At 38.1% G+C, this 23,396-nt stretch overlaps 1 protein-coding gene across 1 annotated transcript in view; it reads left to right on the top strand.

The window, feature by feature from the left end:
- Positions 1-23,396, top strand: part of dock2 (dedicator of cytokinesis 2) — a 106,484-nt gene that overhangs the window by 26,509 nt on the left and 56,579 nt on the right. Inside the window, exons 23-25 of the mRNA XM_086084226.1 lie at positions 185-255; positions 4,870-4,976; positions 22,684-22,826. Of these exons, the coding sequence (XP_085940352.1) occupies positions 185-255; positions 4,870-4,976; positions 22,684-22,826 (321 nt within the window). The remainder of the gene's footprint in view (positions 1-184; positions 256-4,869; positions 4,977-22,683; positions 22,827-23,396) is intronic.

The following is a 23,396-nucleotide window of genomic DNA, read 5'->3' on the forward strand; positions in this document are numbered from 1 at the left end:
ATTCCAATATTAAATTTTTAACAGTGCACTGAGTGTAGTTTCTATATGGTGGTATTTCTTTTTTTTAATTTTAAATCCTTGCAGGTCTCACTGCACCTAACCAAAATAAAAAAATCTAAAGATTAAAAAGTACAGAAAAACACCCCTATCATCTTAAAAATGTAACTCTTTTGTGTATGCTCAGGTTGCAGCCCTGAAGTACCTGCCAGCAGTCCTCCATGATGTTGAGAAAGTATTTGATGCCAAATTGCTAAGGTAAGCTCAGTCACAACACGCACACAGACTTCAAGTCTTATCTTGACTCCCACTCAGTGAGAAAGGGACAATATATGGGATCTTTTGTCCCGCCTGTTCAGCAAACCCGTCCTTCTGTCCAAGACACCTTTTTTCCCCTGAGGGATCTTCTGCTTTTTCATCAGGTGATAAAAATCTCATTAAGATGACATATACACAAGGACATGCGCTTTAGCACTCTGCAGCTCCTCCATTTTACCACCAAATTGACAATTCCAGCGAAAGCATCACACTGAAACCATACATGCATCTTCTCTTAACCCCACTTTCCGTTGCCTTGGCCTTCGGCCCAGATTACACTTTCCTCTTCGAGATCATTGCAGGAAAGCATTGAAAGCACATATTAATGTGAGGCAAAGTGCTGCTTGTGCCGATACCAATGATTGGCTCCAAAGCGTCTGTTTGCACTCTCCATTATGTTTTTTTTTTTTAAACCTCCAGTAACAAAAAGCCTTCTGCCACTCATTCGCCTTGTCGTAGATAATGTTTGGCATATTATCGTAAAACACATGGCCGTGTATTCACTACTGCAAGTGCAAAAGTTGAGTCAATCTCATCATTACATTTAATTGAAACTATCATAAATAAGGTCAGCGCAGAGGCAAGTGGCTAGCATGTGTGCTGAAATGACGTTCATTGGTCCTGTTTAAGGATAGACCGATATTCAGCATTTTAACGAATATCGCCAACGGATTCGTAACCTTGCCAGCAAGCTGAATTCTCGTGGTATTTGTGAGTTTACAAACTTTGGAGAATACATCTTTGACCACTCCCGCTGATACGTTTACAACCGACCTTTCTTTGGTCGGACCATTCAGGCGTTGTTTAGGGCGGGATGAAACCAAGAAGCGCCGATAGCAGGAGGGAAACAAACCAACCAAACACGGACACTGCAATTAATTCTGTTTATTAATTAATCCCCCCCCCCCCAGACGAGACCGAAGACAACATTTTTATCCGTTGCCTTGATTGGTCAAAACAAACGTGCAAAGATGCCACATTGTCCAATCAGCTCGAAGTATTGTTCAGCAAGTCCCTCCTTTCCTGAACGGATCTGCAGAGTGAAGTCCAAGATTGATAATGTGAAGAACTTCCTTGAGTGTATCACAATTATCAATCTGGCTTGTGAGGTTATCGCCATCGACCTTTTCGAAGAACTATCGCATTTATTTAAATTTTCAGTTAACTGAACCTGTTGCTGCTTTTTTTTAAGCAAGATGCATGTCTTGGTTTGACCTTATTTCACATAAATATGACATTAAAGTGGCATATTATTGTCCTTCCACTTTCAATCACAACATCCTCATCGCCATAATGCTTCCTCTCATCTGTTGGTGAGGTTTTGTGCAAATATTGCTTGTGTATTCGCACACCTGCCAGTTCAGCACTCCTGAGTGTGTTTCATGTCACCACAGTGTCCAATGGTGTGTTAGAACACACAAACACAGCAAGTTAAGATCAACACTCTGCACCTTCATTAAAAATATATATTTTTTAAACTAACACAAATAAAACATTTAAATATTATGAAGATATTTTGAAATTTAAAATACTGTTGAAAACAAAAGGAAGCTATTTTTTTTCAGCTTTCATTTAACTTTTTAAGACATGCTAATGACGCTGGGAGGTTAGAACCAATATTTTGTCAATCTAAAACGTTGTACAATAAACATGTTTTTTTATTTTTTATGAACCAAGTTACAAGTTGGACTTTGTATTTTATTTTTGTTAAATTTTTTTACACTAATATTTTCCGTTCTAGTGAAAATGAAAATCAGTTCCAAATATCGGTCATTGGCCTCCTTGATTAATAATAATCAGTATAGAAGAAAAACATATTGGTACATGCAAGTACATTGCCATCATTTTTGATTTGAGTATGGTCAGCTGATAAAGAAAATGATGGATATGATTCATTTAAAATTAGTCATATTTCATCTGCATTTTCATGGATCACTAGGGGTTGCTTGCAAACCAGCATTAGTGCGCACATCACACTTTGAGAAGCTGCTCTAGAAGCCCCAGGGGCAAACATGAATCCATTGTCTTGGTTTGACCTTATTTCACATAAATATGACATTAAAGTGGCATATTATTGTCCTTCCACTTTCAATCACAACATCCTCATCACCATAATGCTTCCTCTCATCTGTTGGTGAGGTTTTGTGCAAATATTGCTTGTGTATTCGCACACCTGCCAGTTCAGCGCTCCTGAGTGTGTTTCATGTCACTACAGTGTCCAATGGTGTGTTAGCACACACAAACACAGCAAGTTAAGATCAATGTCACAAGTAACGTATCACTTTCCCCCCCTCACATTCATTCTTATTATGTGTCTTATTTCATTTTGTTTTATTTTTGCCCTGCAACGATAGTTTGGTACACAATGGAGCCAGGTAAACTTGCGAGAAACTACTCAAGTATCCCGGGTCCACATCGCCTCGGGCATTTTCCTAAGCAAGCAGTATGAATTCCAATGAAGCGGACCTTAAAGCTTTATCTCATCTCTTATATATACTCACACTTTACACCCCCGTAATCCTGTCAGCTTGTCTGGTGTGATCCACAGAGTGATGCGTGCACTTTGTATGCACTCGTTGCCCTTTGCTTATCCATAGAGCACAGAGTGACATTCTGCAGTTTTAATTAGTTTAATCTCAGATGATTAGTGGGCCTGATAAATCTATAGTGAGCCCTTGTGTGTGCCCCAGAAGGTCTTTGTTATGCATATCTGATGTTCCATATATCTTGTGCGGGCTATTCTTTATGTGTTACATTATTGCAGTTTGTCAGTATTAGTTTTAACTACTATACAAATAAACATCCAAAAACTGTGATCATAGTCTATTGCAGTGGTTCATAACCTTTTTCTTAACCAGTTTCCTATGTGCTTTCACTAAACCCTTCTTTATTGAAAATAAAATATCATTTATTTTTTTTAATTTTTATTCAAGACAGGTATAGGGTTTACTGGTCAACGAAATGAGCAGGGAGTGTCTGGCGCTCTTCACCGTGAATTCAGAAAGCGTCGTTTTATTGTATTCCCCATCTCCATGCATCTTATGAAAGGGCTTCTTTAGTTTTGCTAGACAACATGGCATTGCACGTCATGCAGTTAGGACGCTGAATCCCATCACTAAACTCAACTCTATATTTACAGAGCACTTTAAAACAACCATTGTTGTTTTCTTAAGATGCAGCAGATAGAATGAAAACAGCAGAGGCCCCAGAATTGAACCCTGTGGAACATCATACATTCCGTTATAAATATGATTTCATATTGCACATATTCGTCTGACCACTTTTTTTTTTTGCTTGACCTACTGTGAAGGTTCACAATAATAAATAAATCACAAAATGTACCATCACAACAGCCTCAAGTCGACTACTAAGTGCATCAAATTCCCTGCAGCACAGCAATGTAGCGTGATCACCTGCGGCCAATGTTGGCCAAGAGTTCTGACCCTCTGCCGAACCCCTAAGACTGACTCACCGAACCCCTAGGGTTTGATTGAACCCAAGTTAAGAACCATTGGCCTATTTTATATACTGAACTGTATAGCCCTTGTACTTTAGTATTAGCACACTCACTACACAATGCAAACAAATGATTTATATGTCTGCTCTACTGACGTTTACTGAATTAAATAAACGTGAAGTACTTGTATGCTTGTTTTGTAAGACGTTTCGACACACTGACGTTCAGGTCCGCAGTGTTTCTCATGGGCTTGTGAGCGCCCCATTTAATTGCTTTAAGATTGAATCCGGGAGACGCATGACTTAAAATGTCGTCCTCATTAAAGTTGGAGCTCATTTGTTTTCATGGGGGCGTAAACAGCCCAGCTCATGCCTGTGCCGCACCTTGTGACTGCGTGCTAAGCTTGAGAATTCATGTTTTTAAATGTATGCTAATATCTTACTGAGATATGATGGTTTTCCATTATCATCCTTGCAACTCTGCAAGATGTTAATGGCACCAAGACAAACCTGTGTTGGCAAATGTGTTGATGAAAATCTACAAATAAGAAATACAACATAAACTGTTTTGATTACGTTGGTACTTTCCCACAAAATTAATTAGATTCAACTACTGCTGGCGCAAGGCTTGTCATCATTTATCTTCAATATTTTTCTTAAAAAAATTAAAAAAATAAAACCATAACTTACTTTAGCTGCATTTGTTTCTTGAAATAGGAATCATGGTGGCCTAGTGATTAGCACACTTTGAGGTTGAGGGTTTGAATCTTGGATGTTTGGACTTTCCGTAAGGTTAATTGAGGCGTGATTTTCCATTTGGTGTGATTGTGAGTGAGAATGGATGAATGGCTGTTTCTGGAGAACAGCACATTTCTGGACCAATTTTCTCTAAACTTGTGATAACTACAAATTCAAACTTTGCAAGTGGTAGAGTAGGTCAGATCAGGAGGGCTCCCAATTTTCAACTATATTGAAATAAGCTTTGTACATTTTTTATGATATGAAAGGCTAAGGGTCATACCAGCTCATGTTTTGTCTGCAGTCTTCCTCTAGAGCACGATTTAAGTGATTTTTTCTCTCCTTCCTTCCTTCCTACAGTCAGTTGCTGCACGATTTTTATTCCTGCATTCCACCTGAGAAACTCCAGAAACAGAAAGTGGCCTCTTTGACTGAAATTGTTGGCAGTCAACTTTTCCAGCGACCAGGTTTGCATGTTTCTTGGATTCTACTTGCAGACAGCACTCTGCCTGATCATGTAAAAAAAAAAATGTAGCTAAGCACACTAACAGACCATTGGCAAATCCTCCTGAGCATTCGGTGATTCTAACTTAATGTTTATATTCGATTGAACAGCCCGTTATATGTGTAGTGAATAATTTGTGCCCAGCAACAGGATCAGGCAGACAGCTGTTCACACTGCTGTTTACGATCAGTCAGGGAGTTTTTGCACTAAAGGTTTTATCTTTATACAGCTCAGTGCTTAATGCTAATACTGTTAGGCAATGTTCTTTTTCTTCCACCACAATCCACTAAAGCATTCTGGAAAGACGTATTGCCAAATGTTGAATCTATCTGGTAGACCACACCGTGATTTCCCACCTTTATTGAGCCATGGCACATATTTTAAATCCTAAAAATCTCTCAGCACACCACCAGATAAAAACGTCACAAAAAGTGGATTCAAAAAGCAATTATATCCTTTCTGCCTTACAATAGAATATTTATTTGTTCTGTTTGTCACTTTAAGTTGCTGGAATAGATCGATGAACAAAGATACATTGTTTAATAATTTTCAGACCAATTAGCGGTAGGTGGATTTTGATGATTTCCCATGGGTTCTCAATGCACACGAATGTTCTCCGGCACACTAGTTGGGAATCACTGTAGAAGGCCGTTGCCATATCTGTCCTTAAACAACAACATTGGTAAATGCTGAATCCTATTTATGCATCTGCAATGATCACTACACCAGAATATAAAAAGGCTATTTAACCAAAATAATATTTTTCATGATAAAATATATTTATTTATGATTTTTTTCATGTTTTTTTTCTCTTTTACCAAAACCCCCCAGAAAATAACTATTGAATAATGTTACTTTTACATTAAATTGTAAAGTGTAGTAAAGTGTATGCAGGGAAAAAAATGAGGTATTCCATTCTCATAGATTTTGAGTGGCACTTACAAAAATAAATTGATGAAGTGTTTTTTTAGTTTGAGTTTAGTTTACAGTGTGCAATAATATTAAGAAGATGGCTGCACCAGATTTAGCACAATGCTAGTTTCCATCTGTAGTCCCCATCTATAGTAACATCTGTAGTTTGTTGTCTGTTTCTTCTTTTTGTGTGCAGACCTACATCAACAGTTGAGTAGAAGCAAAAAAACCCCCCACAAAAATCATATTTATTTGTTCTTCACTTTTAGGTAGCAGGCTACTTGTGTAAAAGATGATGTTTTCTAACATTGTCTTGTTTTGTTCTATTGTATTGTTCATACACTACACTAACACTAAAATAACTAACACAATACAATGTGTAATAGGTTAACATACAAAATACTAAGCAAGGTCAAAATATGTTTAGTTAACTAATTAAATAACTAAGTGCGGTTGGCAGAAGTTAACAGTCTGTTATTGACTGTTGTTAATGGTTGGTAAACATTCTTAAAAGTGCACAGCTACAACAAAGAATACAGTATGATATGTGGCGTCTTCTTGGTAATACTTAGTCACTGGTGTTATAGTTAGGCATTGTCCTTTGGTTTGACACGTTCTGCACCCAGACAGAGAACGTCAGAAAGTCCATAGCAAGAAGAAAATGAGGACGTCAGTCATGTCTCAGTAGTTGCAATCAGTGCATATTAATGTTGTCGTGCCAAAGGAGAAAATGTGTTAACGTTTAGGGCAAACAAGACAGGAAGCGTTTTCAAAGCACTTTAGTTTGATATATTTATGTGACACTTTTCACACCGCGCTACCTCCACATTTGAATAATTCACCGGATGTGGCGTGACAGCTCAAGTACCATTTTTAAAAGTGCAAAACACATGAGCGATCAAGCAGAGTTCAGCCACCCTTGCCTCGTTATAGCCGACTAATTTGGATCCAGTTGGCTGATAAATGTTGGTTTGTCTGCTGAAGACTGCATTGTGACAGCTAATGTGCTGCTTTAATGCTGACGTGATGAGTGTGCACGTAATGAGGCCCTGGCAGCGGAAGAGGACAGTAAGAATTTAGAGTCGATTGTGCAAAGATAAATTAGGTTAAAAAGAGTGACTCAGTCAACTCATACTTGTGGCACTGATGGTGTTCAACGTGTGACACTTTGCATAGGCTTGTGTGTGTGTGTAATCCTGCGCGGCTGTGAATGCCTATCTGCGTGCACAGGCTTGTGATTCCACCCATCAGTCAGCCGCCAGCCAAGTCCGTATAGCCAGTCGCGTTTTCTGCCCCTTTGTATTGATCCCGACTCGGATGATTGATTCCCCTGGGGTGGAGACAACAGGCTGTGCTCTTGGGCCAGCTGTCAACGCACTCACACTCTGTCACCTGGAGAACAGAGAGGTGGGCAGGTGCGAGTGAGGGAGGAGGTGCGGATGAAAGGTGAAGAGCAGGATTATGAAAGTGAGTGTGAGGGAAGTGAGGACATGGCATGGACCCAAATGGATCCATTTTGCAACACTAACTGCTGTGTTTGTGCAATACATGAACTGAAATTAATCCTGGAATGAAATCATTTTTTTACCAAATACTTGAAGATGAACTCATCAAATGTTGAAAAGAGATGGTTAGACAGAGGTGAAGATGGTAAGACCTAGTGAGTCAAGAGCGAACAGGAAAAGCGGTTGAAAAATAGGAAAGCTATAACCTTTGTCCAAATAATTTGAGCAGCAAAAGCAGTGGTGACTTGATGATTGGTAAACACAGAGGAAGGCGCAGGGATAAGTGAGGGGATGACAAAGACGGATGGTAGGAGAATGAGGAAGAGGCAACAGCTGCTTGTAGAAGCAAGGCAGGGGATAGAAGACTGATTAATGGATGTGAGCACAGTTGTATGCTGGGACAAAATGACAGATATGCTCCAAAATACAAAACTTTTTGATGGCTTCTAACCACAGTATTTATTTAGGAAATACAGCCATACATTTTCATGTGTTGTTGAATAGAGATGACTTTTTGCTGGTGAAAACTTATGACTTACAACAGTTTAACAAGAAGTGTCGGCTCACATTCATTTGAAGTAGGCTACGTTTATTTAGGGGGGGGGGGGGGGGGCTCCTGTGTTTGTATATGTTTCTTCAACAACACTTTGAGTTCTACGAAATATGAGCCATTGCTCTGAATTTTTGTTGTCATAAGTTGCAAGCAATTTTTTTTAGTTATTAATCCTTAATTAATTATTAATTAATTAATTAATCCTTAGATATGGTGGCAGCTGGCAGCAGAAGGTGAACAATTTAACAGAACCCGACCGATATAGAAATATATATATATATATATATATATATATATATATATATATATATATATATATATATATATATATATATATATATATATATATATATATATATATATATATATATACACATTTAGGCAAACAATACTTACAGGCATAATCCGTATCCTTTCTAAAAAAAATAAAATAAAAATCATTTGTATTATACGGCCTTCTGGTGGTTATTTTTTTAATACATTCTCTTCAATTATGTTATTATTGTACGCTTTTATATTGTTTATGTTGTGGCTCATATTAATAATACACAAGAAAGATGCACCTGCTGCTAAAATGTCACAATATTAGTTTTTATGCAACTATTGTGCATATCTCAGTCTGCACTATACCACTTGGTGGAAGTTGGAACCCTTGCTATAGTAAAGTTCACTACAGCCACCTAGTTACATTCACCTGGTTTTGAAAAATGAGGCGTTCATTAGAGGAGAGACGATCTCGCTGCTGATTAATTGAGAAACGGCATCTACCGTCTACAATAAAATAAGGAAACCCTGTTTTAAAATTAAAGAAATGTCTTTAATGAGCTAACAAATTGGCAGTATAGAGCTAAATGTGGACTCACAGTGTTGACCAACAAATTACTAACTAATTTATATAGCATTTAGTGATTATCCAAATCTGTATGCAATAGGTCAGCAACATTTTGTCACCCTTCTGCTCTCTTCTTCCCATTCCATGCTTGCATGACTAGTTATGTATTAATTTGTTTACGCATTGCCAAATAAGGCAGACGTAGGGTGTAATCAAAATGGATTTTAGCATTGAAATGATAATCAGACAACTTGTATGCAGGGATTGCTATCACCCGGGAGGCTGAAATATGCAGCAGAGCTAAATGATATATTCTTAGTCATTAATGGCCCCCGGTGTCCTATCACTGTACTACAGGTACATATTTCATAGCCCCACCTGCCTGTCCGAGCTGGCCTGCCAAGCTGCATCACCAGGGAACAATGTCAAACCACTGACACTGTATTGGAAAGGCTCCATGATTGAGTGTCTGTGTATGATACTCACCGTAATAGTTCAATTATTATGCAAAATAGAACTCACCAACAGCAACATGGGCTTCACCTGCACAATCAAACGATAACCAATACAAAAGCCACTTTATAAATCCTGCCTTTACAGAGATATTGTTTGGGGTTTTCAGTGGTGTATGACTGCACTGAATCACATTTGCTGTTCACTGACCAATCACAGCATTATGACCACTTAACACAATCTAAAATTCAATGTGAAGACTGTATAAAACATTTATAATAATCATAATAATAATAGTTAATGTCAAATTGCAAATGTGCATTGGTTGGAATTTTAACTGTAGATCACATGAAGAAAAAAAAACATGAGGCTCAAACAAGGTTGAACAGAAACGGCAATTTGCAGTCATTGGACTAGCAAATGAGCCTTTAGGCCAGCCACAGAATCTTTTTAGGCAACAATGTCAGAAAGGTATTTATCCACTAACAAATGAAGTGAATTGCCTGCGAGTATGCATGAAATGTGTTATTTACCGGTTGATTCAAAAAACAAACATGTTCTCTCAGGTTTGCAGCAAATGAGAGGCAGGTGAATGCGTCACTGGTGTGTTTAACATAAAACCAAAACAAAATTTGACTAGTTTTCCATGCATATGCATCTGTGAGGTTCACCTGCAGGTTGTAGAATTGCTTTCTGACATACACAAACATTTCCAGACACAATCTGCATTTACACATAGTGCATAATACATGTCCAACAGGAGTCTGGTCTTGAAATAAAGTCACATTTGCAAGGTCCTATTTGAGTTATTATTATTATTTTTTTTTTAAGACAAAGTATAATTTGTAAATAGACCAATGGGGCTGATACAATGGGAGAAACCAATAATGAGAATGAGGAGGGAATCCTCTGAGGAAAAATTCTGAGAGTTTGTTTACAACTGTTATTCTAAAAGCAGGTCTAATCCAGATTGCTACAGCGATTGAAGCCTGCAGTTGATCACTATTCATTCTAATCTACTGCCATTGGTATCATTGTATTGTTACAAAAACAAAACAAACCATTTAAAATGAGAAATAGTGCACTGCTCATATACATTACAAAGAAGAATTCCTTATATTCCTTCTTATAAACAGAAGCAATCTCATTATCCAAATTGCTTACATTGCCTGCATCACTTGTTGACATGTTCACACCCCTGTCTCTATATTTCTTGTGGAGAATGCTGAACAGATTCATGTGAGTGGTTAATGAATATGGATGTGGGATGTGCTGTTACCTCATTATTGTCTGGATTTAATCAGCACAGAGTGGGCACTCTCTTGTCCCTCCAATCTGCATTATTGACATTAAGGTCCAGATTTAATGACACTCTGTGTGCTTTTCCACATCAGAGAACTTTGGATGTCAAATCAAATCACCAAATCACCACGCGGAATGTGACAAAAGGCCTTTTGCGTGTGGTTTAAAATGAACCCTATGACATAGACATCAGTTTCATTTACACAATTTTTTAACGCGCCAATTTGTAATTAATTTATGCCCATTTGCTTATTCGATAGCCATCATCTTTTGTGCAGCTCAGAGTACACATGTAAAGCACGTGGATGTAAAACTGCTATACTTGTGTTGTTCTAGGCATATAAATCAATAAAGTAGCTGTTTATGGTTAAGTAACTGACAACTTTCCCTCGTTTGATTAAAATAGCTTGTGTTGTATAAAGTTGATGTCACACTTGGCTTCTGTCAAGGCCCACAAAACGTCCAGTAAAATAGTACCCGACGTAGAATTATGAATTTAAATTGTGTCCATTAAATTGTGTTTGCTTGCAAATGACTTAGTGGCCGTATTTTAGATTTTTATTTTATTGTTTTACTGGTTTACAGCATGATAGTTTCAATGTCAATAAAGTTGTCCTTCTTTCTCTCTACAGTTTGGGAATGAAACTGTCGAGGAAAAGAATACAGTATATCAAGTTGAATCTTATTTTTACTAGCCGTGCGTCTATGGCGAACCCAAAAGTGTATGTAAGAATGTAGTGTATTGGCATGATAGAATAGAAACACAAATAACAAGAAATATTAGATTGCAAATTTATTTGGTTGCAATGTTAACATACAAGATAATATGTTGCTTTCCCTACAAGTATTTCAGCTAAATTATCAACATTTCTGTGAATGCTCAAGGGATAATAATAGCATGTGGGTTCTTTATAAATCAGCATCATAAATTACTTACCACTAATAAAGGTACTGTCATCAACATTAGGAGGAACTTAAAGACATTGTCATGAAAAATGGAATACATACAGTATTTATCAGTGGTGTCATTAATTCCAAGCAAATAGATAGCGGGAAATAATGAGACTCCGTCTGGAGCGCCACCTTTATAATTGCGACTGTGCTTACAGCATAAGCTCAATAATAGGATATAAAATTGAGCTGCACTCTTGGAAATGCACCTATTTATTTTTAATAGGTCCGTCAGATAGAACTCTTGGTTTGGAATAGTACAACTATTGGCATGAGGTCCACCTGCACAATTGAGAAAAAAAATACAATATCAGTGAGCAATACACTGTTATGTTTGAGGAAGAGAGGTTTCAACACAAAAAGAGGGAAACTCTTGGCTGGTGTTATATTAGCTAGATGAGTACTTGAATGACCTCGGACGTTGACCATAAATGACCTTTCCATTTTTAAGAACAGTGAGACTAGAATGTTTACATAAAATGTCAGAAATAACTTTTCCTAACAGTCCATGTTTGTCCATGGGTTTGTTAGCTAGCTACCATATGCACTAACCCTTTGACTCTATTCTCTTACCTTTTAGGCTCAAGCAATGAAAACAGCTTAAAAAATACTCAAAAAAAGTGTAAATGTCTTGAGTAATGATTTTACCCATCATTTATATTGTCAAAAGTTGAATGTGTGAAGTGTCGATCGAAAATAAAATGCTACATGATTAAAACTGCATGGAATGGCACACCAAAGCTAGCATACGATCATAACTTGTAAATAATACTTGCCCACCAGCGAGCATTTCTTTTGATGACTGATGTCTTATTTCCTTCTTTAACTAGCTAAAACGACTGTGACCATTTATGCTTTACTTTTCTGTTGCTGAGATTAATGGCACAGACCTGCTGTTTTGATGCTTCAATGGGAGGCACACCACAGAGTATCATGTGCCAAATCCTTTTTTTTTTAGACTTTTATTACTTTAGCTAATGGTAAATGCTATCTTGGTTGACAGTGCAACAGCACTAAACAACGCAATGCACTCATCATTTTTTTTGCTCGGTTCCAGAAGCCATTAGAAGCTAGCTCTGTAGTTTACGTTGCGCCGGTCCCGCATTGGAAACATGCCAGCAGAAAAGTAGAACCACAACAGAGAACTGCATTTCCCCTAATTCGTCTCCAACTTCTCTAATTCTTTGACACAGAAGCAGCAAGTAGTTCTAGTTCCTGTAGGACGAAAATATGTCTGCTACCAGTTAGATGTGAATTGGGAAGGAATTTAACAGTTGAACCATTTAATTGATTCATCGTATGAATCGCTATGACAACTGTGTGATTGACATATACATTACATGGCAAAAAAACATGTCCGGTCACACTTATTCATACATGGTCATCAGACAATGTAGTCCACTTTGACATTTTTTAAGTAAAAGAAGAGTTTTGATGTGCTTCTAGTTTTGCATCTTATTAGCTTATGCAGCTGCTGGTGAGGGAATGTGCTGTGGTGTACACAGTCAAATGAGGATGTTAATGGCTGAGAGGATTAGGCGGTGACATGGTTGAGAGACACATAGCAGCCCCCCCGGCTGAAATAAATGCGAGTGTAAATGCTGCTCGTTCTGCCAGACAGCATTCGGCTGGCAGATGACGTGAGACTAATGCCAGCTTTCTGTATGCAATCCTTGTTGCAGTGCACTGCCGCAATAAGTGCATCAATCCGCCATCTCTCCCTCAGCTCCACTCGGGGCAAATACAAACTAATGTGTTCGCTTATACACAAGTTACTTTCAGACACACTCTGATAGCTTGAATTTATGTAATTCCCCAAACACGTCTGTGATTAAGTAAGAGCCCCTTTGTGCCTCAACTTCTGCCCACACAGTTTGACTAGCAAACGCGGATTCAAATGCACTTGAACCATGTGTCCGTGACCGCAATAAATCATACAAACGTTCTTCTTCTTCCAGTAACATTAAAAATAATTGTCTGTCTGGCATTTGCTCTCTGTAAGATATCAACATCTGAATTCTAATTAAGAAAAAAGTAATATACTATATAGATCCTATCCCACAAATGCCCATATCTCTGAAGAACATTTATTCACACACTGCAAGCCAGCTTTGTGCTTATTCTGTGACCATACAGTGCCATTAAATCATTTTGTGTTTACACATACTGGATTCTACGGTGACAAAACAAAGAAGAAATCCAAAACGATAAACCAAAAAGTTTATAGTGTAGGTGCTGCTTAAATAAAGTGAGAGTGGATTGCCAAGCCAGATGAAATATTAGGGCGGAACACCCACCCTGACAGAGACGGATGGAAACTTTGCAGAGAAAGACATTTAATCATCAGCATACAGTGAGATGGGTCTGCACTAAACGCTCATGCTCCTTGAGAGATCTACTTGCTTGTTTGTGTTTCTTTGTAACCTCTGTTGCCATAACAAAGACATGACATCCACAGCAGATGAAGAAAAAGACACTTACACATTTATGTCATTGTTAACTCTTTGACTGCCAGACGTTTTCAGAAAAGGGATGCCGTCAGTGCCAGCCGATTTAAGCATTTTGACTGATCTTTCAAGGTCCACAGAAAATGTTCTGTTTGGACTATGGAAACACACATACTACCAAATGAAAGATTCAACTTTCATCTTTCACCAGAAAAAAAAAGTTTGTTTCTACCTTATTCCGTTCTTTAGTAATCAACAATAGAAAATGGTTAGTTTCACCCGATTTCGCTTGTTTTGGACTCAAATACGGAGGAATCAAGCTTTTAGTGAAACGATATTATTTCATGCATTCATAGTGAATTTTACACTTCTTTTTGTCCATGAATGATGCCACAAACACCTAAATAGTGCTTTACTTCTATAAAACACTACCACCAAGAATGAAAAAGTGTTTTTTGATACGTTTACATTCAACAGTGTAACAATTTGACAACAATTTGGCAAACTATTTACAAATGTGTGCAACTGTGGTGCTATTTACAAATATGTGGATGTTTCAACGACAGTTTTTCTTTGTGTAACACTCTCCTGCGTGCAAGGAGACGCAACAGCATTTGCACAACAGATTGCCTCTTCGCGTGCTCCACTTTCTTGCAGGCCGTTTTTTCCGGGGAATAGCAAGTATATACTGCAGTGTGTGTTGCCATCAAGTCTAATATCAGGATCATGCTACGGTTACGTTACGGTGGTGTTACGTCTGGCTTCCTCATGTCCTTCAGTTACTATACCGGGTTGTAAGAGATGTTCTGATCCATCTTATCCACTCCATTCATGGTGGCATCGTAGTCCAGAAACAGTGTCTTCTCCGTGATTAGACTGTACCCGCTCCTCTGATGAATATGCATTGGACTCGGGGTACTCTTCATTGTCCGACAAAATGTCCGCATGTGCAGCTCCGGCGTTAGCAGAGCTAGCCGGTGATGCTTTATGACGTGAGAATAAAGGCCGCGTCCAACTGTGGCGTCCAACTGTGGCGTCAACCTCGGGATTCACCATCATCATCAATGCATTGGTCGATGCTTTTCGACAACTCTCGAATGTCCGATTGTGTAGAAGTACCCGGTCGGTTATTGTGCGCGTTTTCCGGCGTTAGCAGCGCTAGCCGCGCTTAGCCGGTGAGGCTTACTACGTGATCATAACGGTCGCGTCAAGGCTTCCAACTTTGGCGTCAAGCTCAGAGTCATCATCATCGTCTACATCAATGCGCTTTTTAGTATTGATCGATGCTTTCCGTCTTTGAAAAAAATGCTCAAGCGTGAGCTGCTTGCAACCGGTTGCTTGATCAGCCATTGTGGCTTCATCAGCCATTGTCTCCTCAACACTCTAGCTCCGCCTCACGTCTTCTACTGACGCCCACGGTGGGCGGCCCATCCAACCTTGTGCAAAGAGAGTCATCGCTGCCATCTAGGGGCCAAAACGAGTCATTATACTAACCAGATCTGCTTGATACTTTCAGCACAGCTGCCCAAGGCTTTCCTCCACCCATTTCCAAAAAAATCCCCAAAAAACATAGTGAACGTCTTTTAACGTCCTCGGCGCCCTTCCGTAGGTTTATGCTAAACGTTTTATAACGTTTATGGCGGTCAAAGAGTTAATAGTTGAGTAAGGTTTTTCTGTGCGGGCTGACTACCGTATGTAGGCAGCCAAGGCCAAGTGGTTAAGATCTCCCGCTACTGTGGGGATGTTCAAAACCATCCAATACGTGCATGATAAATAAAGATGGCGATTCTTCTACTCTCAAATCATCACTGTATGAGTTGTGATGTGGAACAGAATGTATCCAATCAAAGAAGTGTCCTGACTGAGGAACAAGGAGGCAGCCGGAAATATCGCCGCAACATATCCGGTTCTTCAAAGTTCTTCTTTCTTGTTTTTGTCAGATCACGTGATCATGTGAACTGTCTTCCTTCGGAGGACTTGTTTAGAGATCGGTGGTGGAACAGACTCCTTATTTGTATCGCACTCTTTGTTGATTCTTGAAGCAAACCACACCCAGTTTGACCAAAACTGTTAAATATGTGAAGTGAAGTATTTGTCTCCAAAACGTTATGTCCAACAAGACATGGACAACTCTGTGCTAACGATTCATCACAACATGCACCAAGAAGCAACGGCACTTGTAATATTTGTAGCAGTTCTTTAAAGATAAATAACTGCTTTTGTTTAAACCTCCCCCCCCCCCTGCTAGTCCCTCCAAAAATATGTCTTTACTTGAAACCTGCCTGTTTGTTGGGGAATCCTCTGATCTGTACTGAAAAAATATCAACAATATATATTCAAATCCCATTCCACTTTTGTTATATTAGCGTCAACTTAAAACAAATATTAGTTGTGCTTTTTCTCTTCATGTATGATTTTCTGATTGTATAACTGCACCACTCTACACTGTTGTGCCTAAATCTGTAATCTGTAGCATGGCAACATTTATTAATGTATTGGTGCACCAAAGGCAAAACTTGTAAAAGTTTTCACAGGGTCTCTCGTGTAGAGTCGACTGTGGTTTGGGTCTGTTAAACCTGACAAATAATGTTAGCAGGATGTCCACAACCGCAGGAGAGGTGTTGTCTGAAAATGGTTCAGAGAACATAAAGGTTTATGTTGGAACAAGAGACAAGGTGTAGAAACAAATGTAGAGTAAAAAAAAAAAGAAGAATGAATAGGGAATGAGAAAGCAATGTAGACCCACAGTGGTTGCAGCTAATCCTGTAATCTTGAAAGAATATATATATATATATATATATATATATATATATATATATATATATATATATATATATATATATATATATATATATATATATAATCATATGAAAAGTAAGTGGGTCTGGGAGGCAATGTAAAAACAATTGAATAGTTATATATAATGTTATACATTTGTATCATATTGCCATTCAATGCTGACAGCTCTAGATTATATGTCCTTGATTGAAGAGATAGCCTGTGGGAAGAAGCTGTCTTGTTTTTCTGCCTGTGACGGCCCTGTAGCATCTGCCAGATGGAAGAGCTGTGAAAAGTGTGTGTTGTGGTCTCTCCAACTTCTGATAATGCTCTGTGCCATCTTTGTGCGGTGACTATCATAAATGTGATGTAGTGGTGCTTTGCAGTTTTAATGACATGCTTGGAAAGCCTTCCTTTGCTGGATGCTCTCAATTTTTGCTGAGAGGTTTGGGGGTATTTCGAATCATCTCACCTCACCAAGAATTAATGCCTCCGTGGGTCCATGTAAGGTCATCACTAATGGAGAAGTACCAAGGAGTTTGAAGGTTTTTACTTTTGTCTGAGTTCCACTGTCTTGGGTCGATAATGATTACCGTAGTCTTTTCAGCATAAAAAAAAGAAAGAAAGAAGTTTCTTTCCATGGCACTAAGACAGCAGCTGAGCCATCTCTTTTCCTGCCTCTTCAACACCGGTGAAAGGAAATGCAGTCATGTGTGTACAGGAGAGGGCTGAGCACAGAACCCTGGGGGGTCCCGTGCTCACTGTCCTTTTACCTGATATCTTGGTGCCAACTCTGACTTTTTGAGGTCTCTGTGAGGAAGTTTTTAGTGGATACCTTGCTCAACTGCTTGAGAGGGGTGAAATGTTAGAGATTTTTGGCAGTTGTAATGTGAATTATCTTGTGGTTGGTGAGTGAAAGAAACTACTAAATATACAAGACAACATAAAGACCAACAAAAAGGAAAAGTGTAAGAAAATGGAATAAAGTTGATGCCAGTAGAAAGTCATTCTGAGTGGGTTGGCGCAATAATAAGGCTTTATTTGAAGAGGCACGATTTGAGGGTTGCCAGTGTACAGTATAGGGTCAGCTGGAGCGGCACTCCACTTGAAAGAGCAATCACTTCAAAATGGCCGCTTGAACAATGTGACCTTGAATGTGCTCACCAGTGTAGATGCTGTTCATACCCTACTAAAAGTCCCTAGGGGCACAGTGCAGCTCCAGCAAGCCAATGAGAGAGAGTGATATTTTGTGTGCAGCAGCACACACTGTATTAACATCCTTGATTGTGTCAGGCAAGATGCTGAAGACCTTAAAGGGGAAATCAACCCTCCAAATGTTTGGGACAATAATTACTGCTATGCAGCACCACTAGTCTAAATACGATATTTATCAGAAGGCAGCCATTTTGCCACTTGCTGTCGAATGAAGATGACATCACAGTTGCTCAGGACTCAGGCAACGACCAATCACAGCTCACCTATTTTCTAAAGCTGAGCTGTGATTGTGTTGTTATCTGAGATCTGAGCAACATTAATGTCATTTTTAGTCGACACAAGTAGCAAAATGGCCGCCCCCTGAGGTGGATAAAAATGGCTGGATTTTGCTGCATAACTCATATTCCACAAATGTAATATTGATCAGAATGTCATGTATAGACTATTGAGGTCACATATAACATATTATTTTCAAGATTTTTTTCGGTTGAATTCCCCTTTGAAATCAAAACGTTAAACTCGATTAATCAATTTGTGGGGTTTAAGGGAGGTTACTTCAGGTGCTCAGTAAATATAAGCGGATTCTTTTTAAACCATGTGTACCTTTAACGTAGATATAGAGACAGCCTGAATCTGAATTAGACGCTTAGACCTGCAGTGAAAAGTAAAAATAGCCTAAGGCAAACTACTCTTGTTGCATTGTGAAGGGAACTTTCATAAAAATCCATCCATTATCCATCCATAGTTTTTCTTTTCCTTGCATCAGATTGTGTCGAGCATATTGAGCAGGAATCGATGCCACGCCAGCAGCAGGCAGGCTATGTGAACCACTACATTATCAATGACTCACAAACTCGAAAACATTGGAGAGTTCTGTCAAAGATGGACTATGTCATCCAATACTTGCAGTTGTGAGATGTCGCCCTTTGATGGGAACATCGGCAATGTAATGGGAAGAACAATTCCTTGTCAACTTGTGATTGGACGAACTGCTACGCTCCTTTTCAAAACTCTCGTCAGATTCAACTTTTTGTATGCTGACTGACAGAGTCATTAGTCAGAGTCAGATCTCACAAAAAGAAACACAAGTAACACTTAAAATGGACTGTTGCAACAAAACCAGCAGTGTCAAACCCTTTCAGAAACACCATGTTCCTCACACACTTCTGATGTGCATTAATATATCTAGAGCGTGAGCACTTTTGCAAATGTCCTCCAGCACTTTAACACTTTATTTTAATTTTATTTTATTTATGCTTTCAGTCTTGATTGTGTGAGCTTCCTGACTCAAAAAAAAAAAAAAAAGCTTCTGTGGCGTCTAATTGCAAGCAAATCCTGTCATCTTGAACCCACACCTCACCTGGTTCTCTCATTTAGGAAATATAACCTGAGTTTATTTAGCTGAATGATGAACAGGACTGGATTTCCCAAATTCTCATGTGAGTTGATTAATGAAGCATCTTGCTCTCCACCAGAAGGCAGACGGGTTAATTGTCACGCTTGCAGAAACAGTGCTGCAGTGGCACACAAGGCTTTGTTATCTCCATCAGAAAAAAAAAAAAGATGATTTATTTCAATTTTTTTTGACAGATTAATATAATGTAGCAGGGGTCTCTTCTCCAATAATAAACTAGCTCTGTCCTCTACTTTTATTGATTAGAAAGAATGGAGTGGACACACTAAAAAAATCTGCCTCTCTTTCAGCATCACTACCTTCATTTTTATCCCATCAAATTATAATCCATGCTCTTTTTATTATTCTACTGTGGTTGCTATTGGTCAGCTAGTGTTCACCATCTTTGAATATGATTCATAGCTTAGTCCTGTTCTTGAATAACACCTCCAATTGGCTGTACATTGTGGCATCGGATCGGATCAATTAACATGGAATCATTTTTTAGATGCATGTAATTCATTGCCATGGGCTAGCAATTAGTCAAGGGTGAGCTGCATTATTACGCAACATAATGACATGTTGAAAAATACATACAGGAAAACTATTTATCTATGGGTTGGACTCATTTCTCGTGCCATTCTGAGTGCAGTTTGCAAGTTCTGCCCATGTTTACATGGGTATTTTCAAAAACATGCATGGTAGTCTGATCAAAGACTTAAATACATGCTCTTGATATACTTCATCTTTGATAATGCATTATTCACAGAATGTATAAAATAATAATTATCCTAACACAACAGGTATGAAGCAAACAACAAAATAACCATGTTATGTATTTTTTTAACCAGTGCAAAGGGTTCTATCAAATGCATAAAAAAATACCATTCGAGGATGGCACAGAACTACTGAACAAGAAACCACCATAAAGTGCAAGAACTCATTTTGTACTTAAAAAACAAACAAACAAAAAAAAAACTACTCACTCAAATTTTTTTGACATAGTTACTATGTTTGTCCTGCACATCATTTCAAATGCATAAAAAGTTATTAGGCAGACTCATGTTGTAGTATAGGGCAGTATACAGTAAGACCCTGTGTAAGCGCAACTAAAGGGTTATATTACAACTTAAAACTCCTGTCGATGCATATTCACAGTATATTCAGTATCCATGAATTTGTATTTTCACAGATTAAAAAATAAATAAATAATTAAAACTATTTTTAAAACTATTTTGTTTGTTTCTCACGGTTTTTATACCCTTTTGAGGAATAAGCGCTAAAGAAAATGGATGGATGGATTTTACAACCACATACAGTATTTGTGTATTTACAGGAATTTACTGGCAACTTCAATTACGTAGAATACAAGAAACGGTTGTAAACTCGATTAAAGTGAATTGCTGTTAATGTAAATACAATAAGTAACTATAATTTATATACAGTAATGTACTGATATTTTACAATAATTAGCTGGCAACTTTTTGCCAGTTATTTCTTGTAAATTTTACAGTCAATTTGTTAGTGTATTTAATTCTCACTTAGTTATTACCTTCCTCCTCTTCTTAATGTTGGATTCGATTGTTGCTAGAAGGCATTGAGGGCATCTTGTGACGCACATTCTTTACTCCCAAGGGGTGGGAGGCAAGCAGTCTCTGCTCCGTTAATAATGAACCTAACAAGCATTAGCCCAGATGAGCTTTTAATGGGTGTATCTAGTTTCTATACCTGCGTCTACAAGCAGAGGATGAAAGGGTCTGTGTGGGTGGCTCGATGTTGTAGAGAGCAGAGATTAGGATGAAAAGAATGAGATCAATTAATGTTAAGTATGTTGACGGCAGCTGAGGATTTTGGATTAATTCATATTTTTTATTGTAATATCACTGTAATTAGTAGAGTTATATTTTTGAGTGATTAATGACAAATATGTTAATTTTTCTGTGAATGACTTTCATGAAACAATGTTGCGTTTTCAACTATTGTAGAGTGGTATTTTTGTTTCCCTTTATTAATGACCTGTGAGGAAATGGTGACCTGAAATGGTGGTGGTTTCATTGTGTAAAGGCATTGCGCTTGTTGACTGCATATTTTGAGCTTAATTCTATTACTGGATTTATTATAATGAATTACTAATAAGACTTCCTTTCTTATTATTATATCATGAAACATATATATAATTGTCCATAAAGCGTAAATTGCCATAATTATGGAGAGCTTACTGGAGAAGTATGGCTTTCATTGGCCTCATAAAAACTGCTATTCTCTGAACATTTTGTGGCAACATATGTTTGAAATAATGTGTAGTCAAAGTGTTTTGTTTCAATAATCAAACTCGGGAAGATAACACTTATTTTTCCAATTGGATCGCCATCATGCTAACAGTCGACCCTAGCAGTATCATGGGATATTTGTATAAAGTTTAATTTATGACCCCTCACAAAACGGATTAAAACAACAAAGGTGTTCAATGTTCAAGTTAATCCTTTAATTGGCTAGATCTGCTTCCATCTCATTTCTAACTTAACTGCCATAAAGCTTCGAATGCTGTTTATTAGTGATTTGGCAGCATTTCTTTGGACCATCTCCAAATCAGACACTGTGTTCATTTGCATACACAGGGTGTAGAGTGGCTCAGCAGCTGGTGTAAATTGTAAGAAGAAAAATTAGCTCAAGTCCTTTTAAAGTAAGTAGAGTAAATGTCCTGCCAATTCCAAACCCATGCTTTTCATCTCATAGCCTAAACTTGACAAATGATGCTTTTATGCCTTGAATAATGGACAGTGAGTGTAAAACTTGAATATTTTAAAATCAATTCATGATAATCTGTCTTGGCTCACACATTTGCAAATATCAGACAAACGATATTGATGCATTTTTTTAAAGCGTCAATGGGGTCTGTAATTAGACGCTTCCTCACTTTTTAATGAATTTAATTGTCATGATGAAGTGTGTTGGGAGGGCAAGGTAACAAATGAACAAACTCAAGATTTGGATTAATCAGAGCGAAGGGGAAGGCAGCAACATTATCGTGATTGATGTGTTGGGTGTGTGTCTGACAGCAGCAGACATGCATGCAACCGTAATAGACATTTGATTGATATCACTCCATTATACATTTGCGGGTGAGGGTTAAATTTCTTTTTCAGAGTGGTGGCATCATTTCTCATTGGTCTCGCTGCTATCTGTGTCAGTTTCTGCATTTTGAAGCATTATTTATCCTGAAAAGAACATTCTGAAAAGTCTTAATGATCCTTCCTATTCTGTACTTCATATGTTTGTCTAAACTTAGTAGATGAACCATTTCAGTTATTGATGTGTTGTCTCCCAGAATGTCGAGACGTGTTGTTGCCAATGATGCTGCGAGAGCTGAGCAGTGCTTTGGCCACCATGGTGGACGGGCCTCATGATGAGAGGAGAAAAAGTCTGGAGTTGCTCAACGACATTCTGGAGGTCGTGAGCAAAGACAATGTGGTGAGACAAATACTGCAGACTCAGATGTACAGCATTAGGTAAACTCAAAATGATGTCTTCACAAAGAAAATGACAATTATTCATAAGTCATTATTTTGTGATGGAAACAGTTTATGAAGCTTGACACACATCATGATTTTCAACATCTTTGCAATGTCAGAAACTGCACACGTGATGAGGTGTTTTCTGTACCAACACAGCAAACAACACACATAATGATGTCTCCACATACAATTGTGAGTCTTTTGCTCCAAAGCAAAGTCTGTGGCTTTGCCGAACTCAATATTGACCACACACATCAGGACTTGCAATCATATCTACTTACAAAATATTAGCTATAATATAATATAATATAATTATTAAAATTACAATATAAATCAAAAATGCAACTCTCAATGCCCAACTGTTAAATAAGTACTTTTTGCACAACTTGCTATTCTTTAACGGGAAGCAAAATTCACTACAAATGTTTGAACCATGAATTGACCAATACTGTATATATATTTTTGCATTTAAACGTTCTTCTTCATTATGCTGCTCTCATTTTGACATCATGAGACCACAACCACA

This window comes from Leptonotus elevatus, chromosome 9 (genome assembly GCF_054856555.1).
Source record: "Leptonotus elevatus isolate MCC_2025b chromosome 9, RoL_Lele_1.0, whole genome shotgun sequence".
NCBI classification, from domain to species: Eukaryota; Metazoa; Chordata; class Actinopteri; order Syngnathiformes; family Syngnathidae; genus Leptonotus; species Leptonotus elevatus.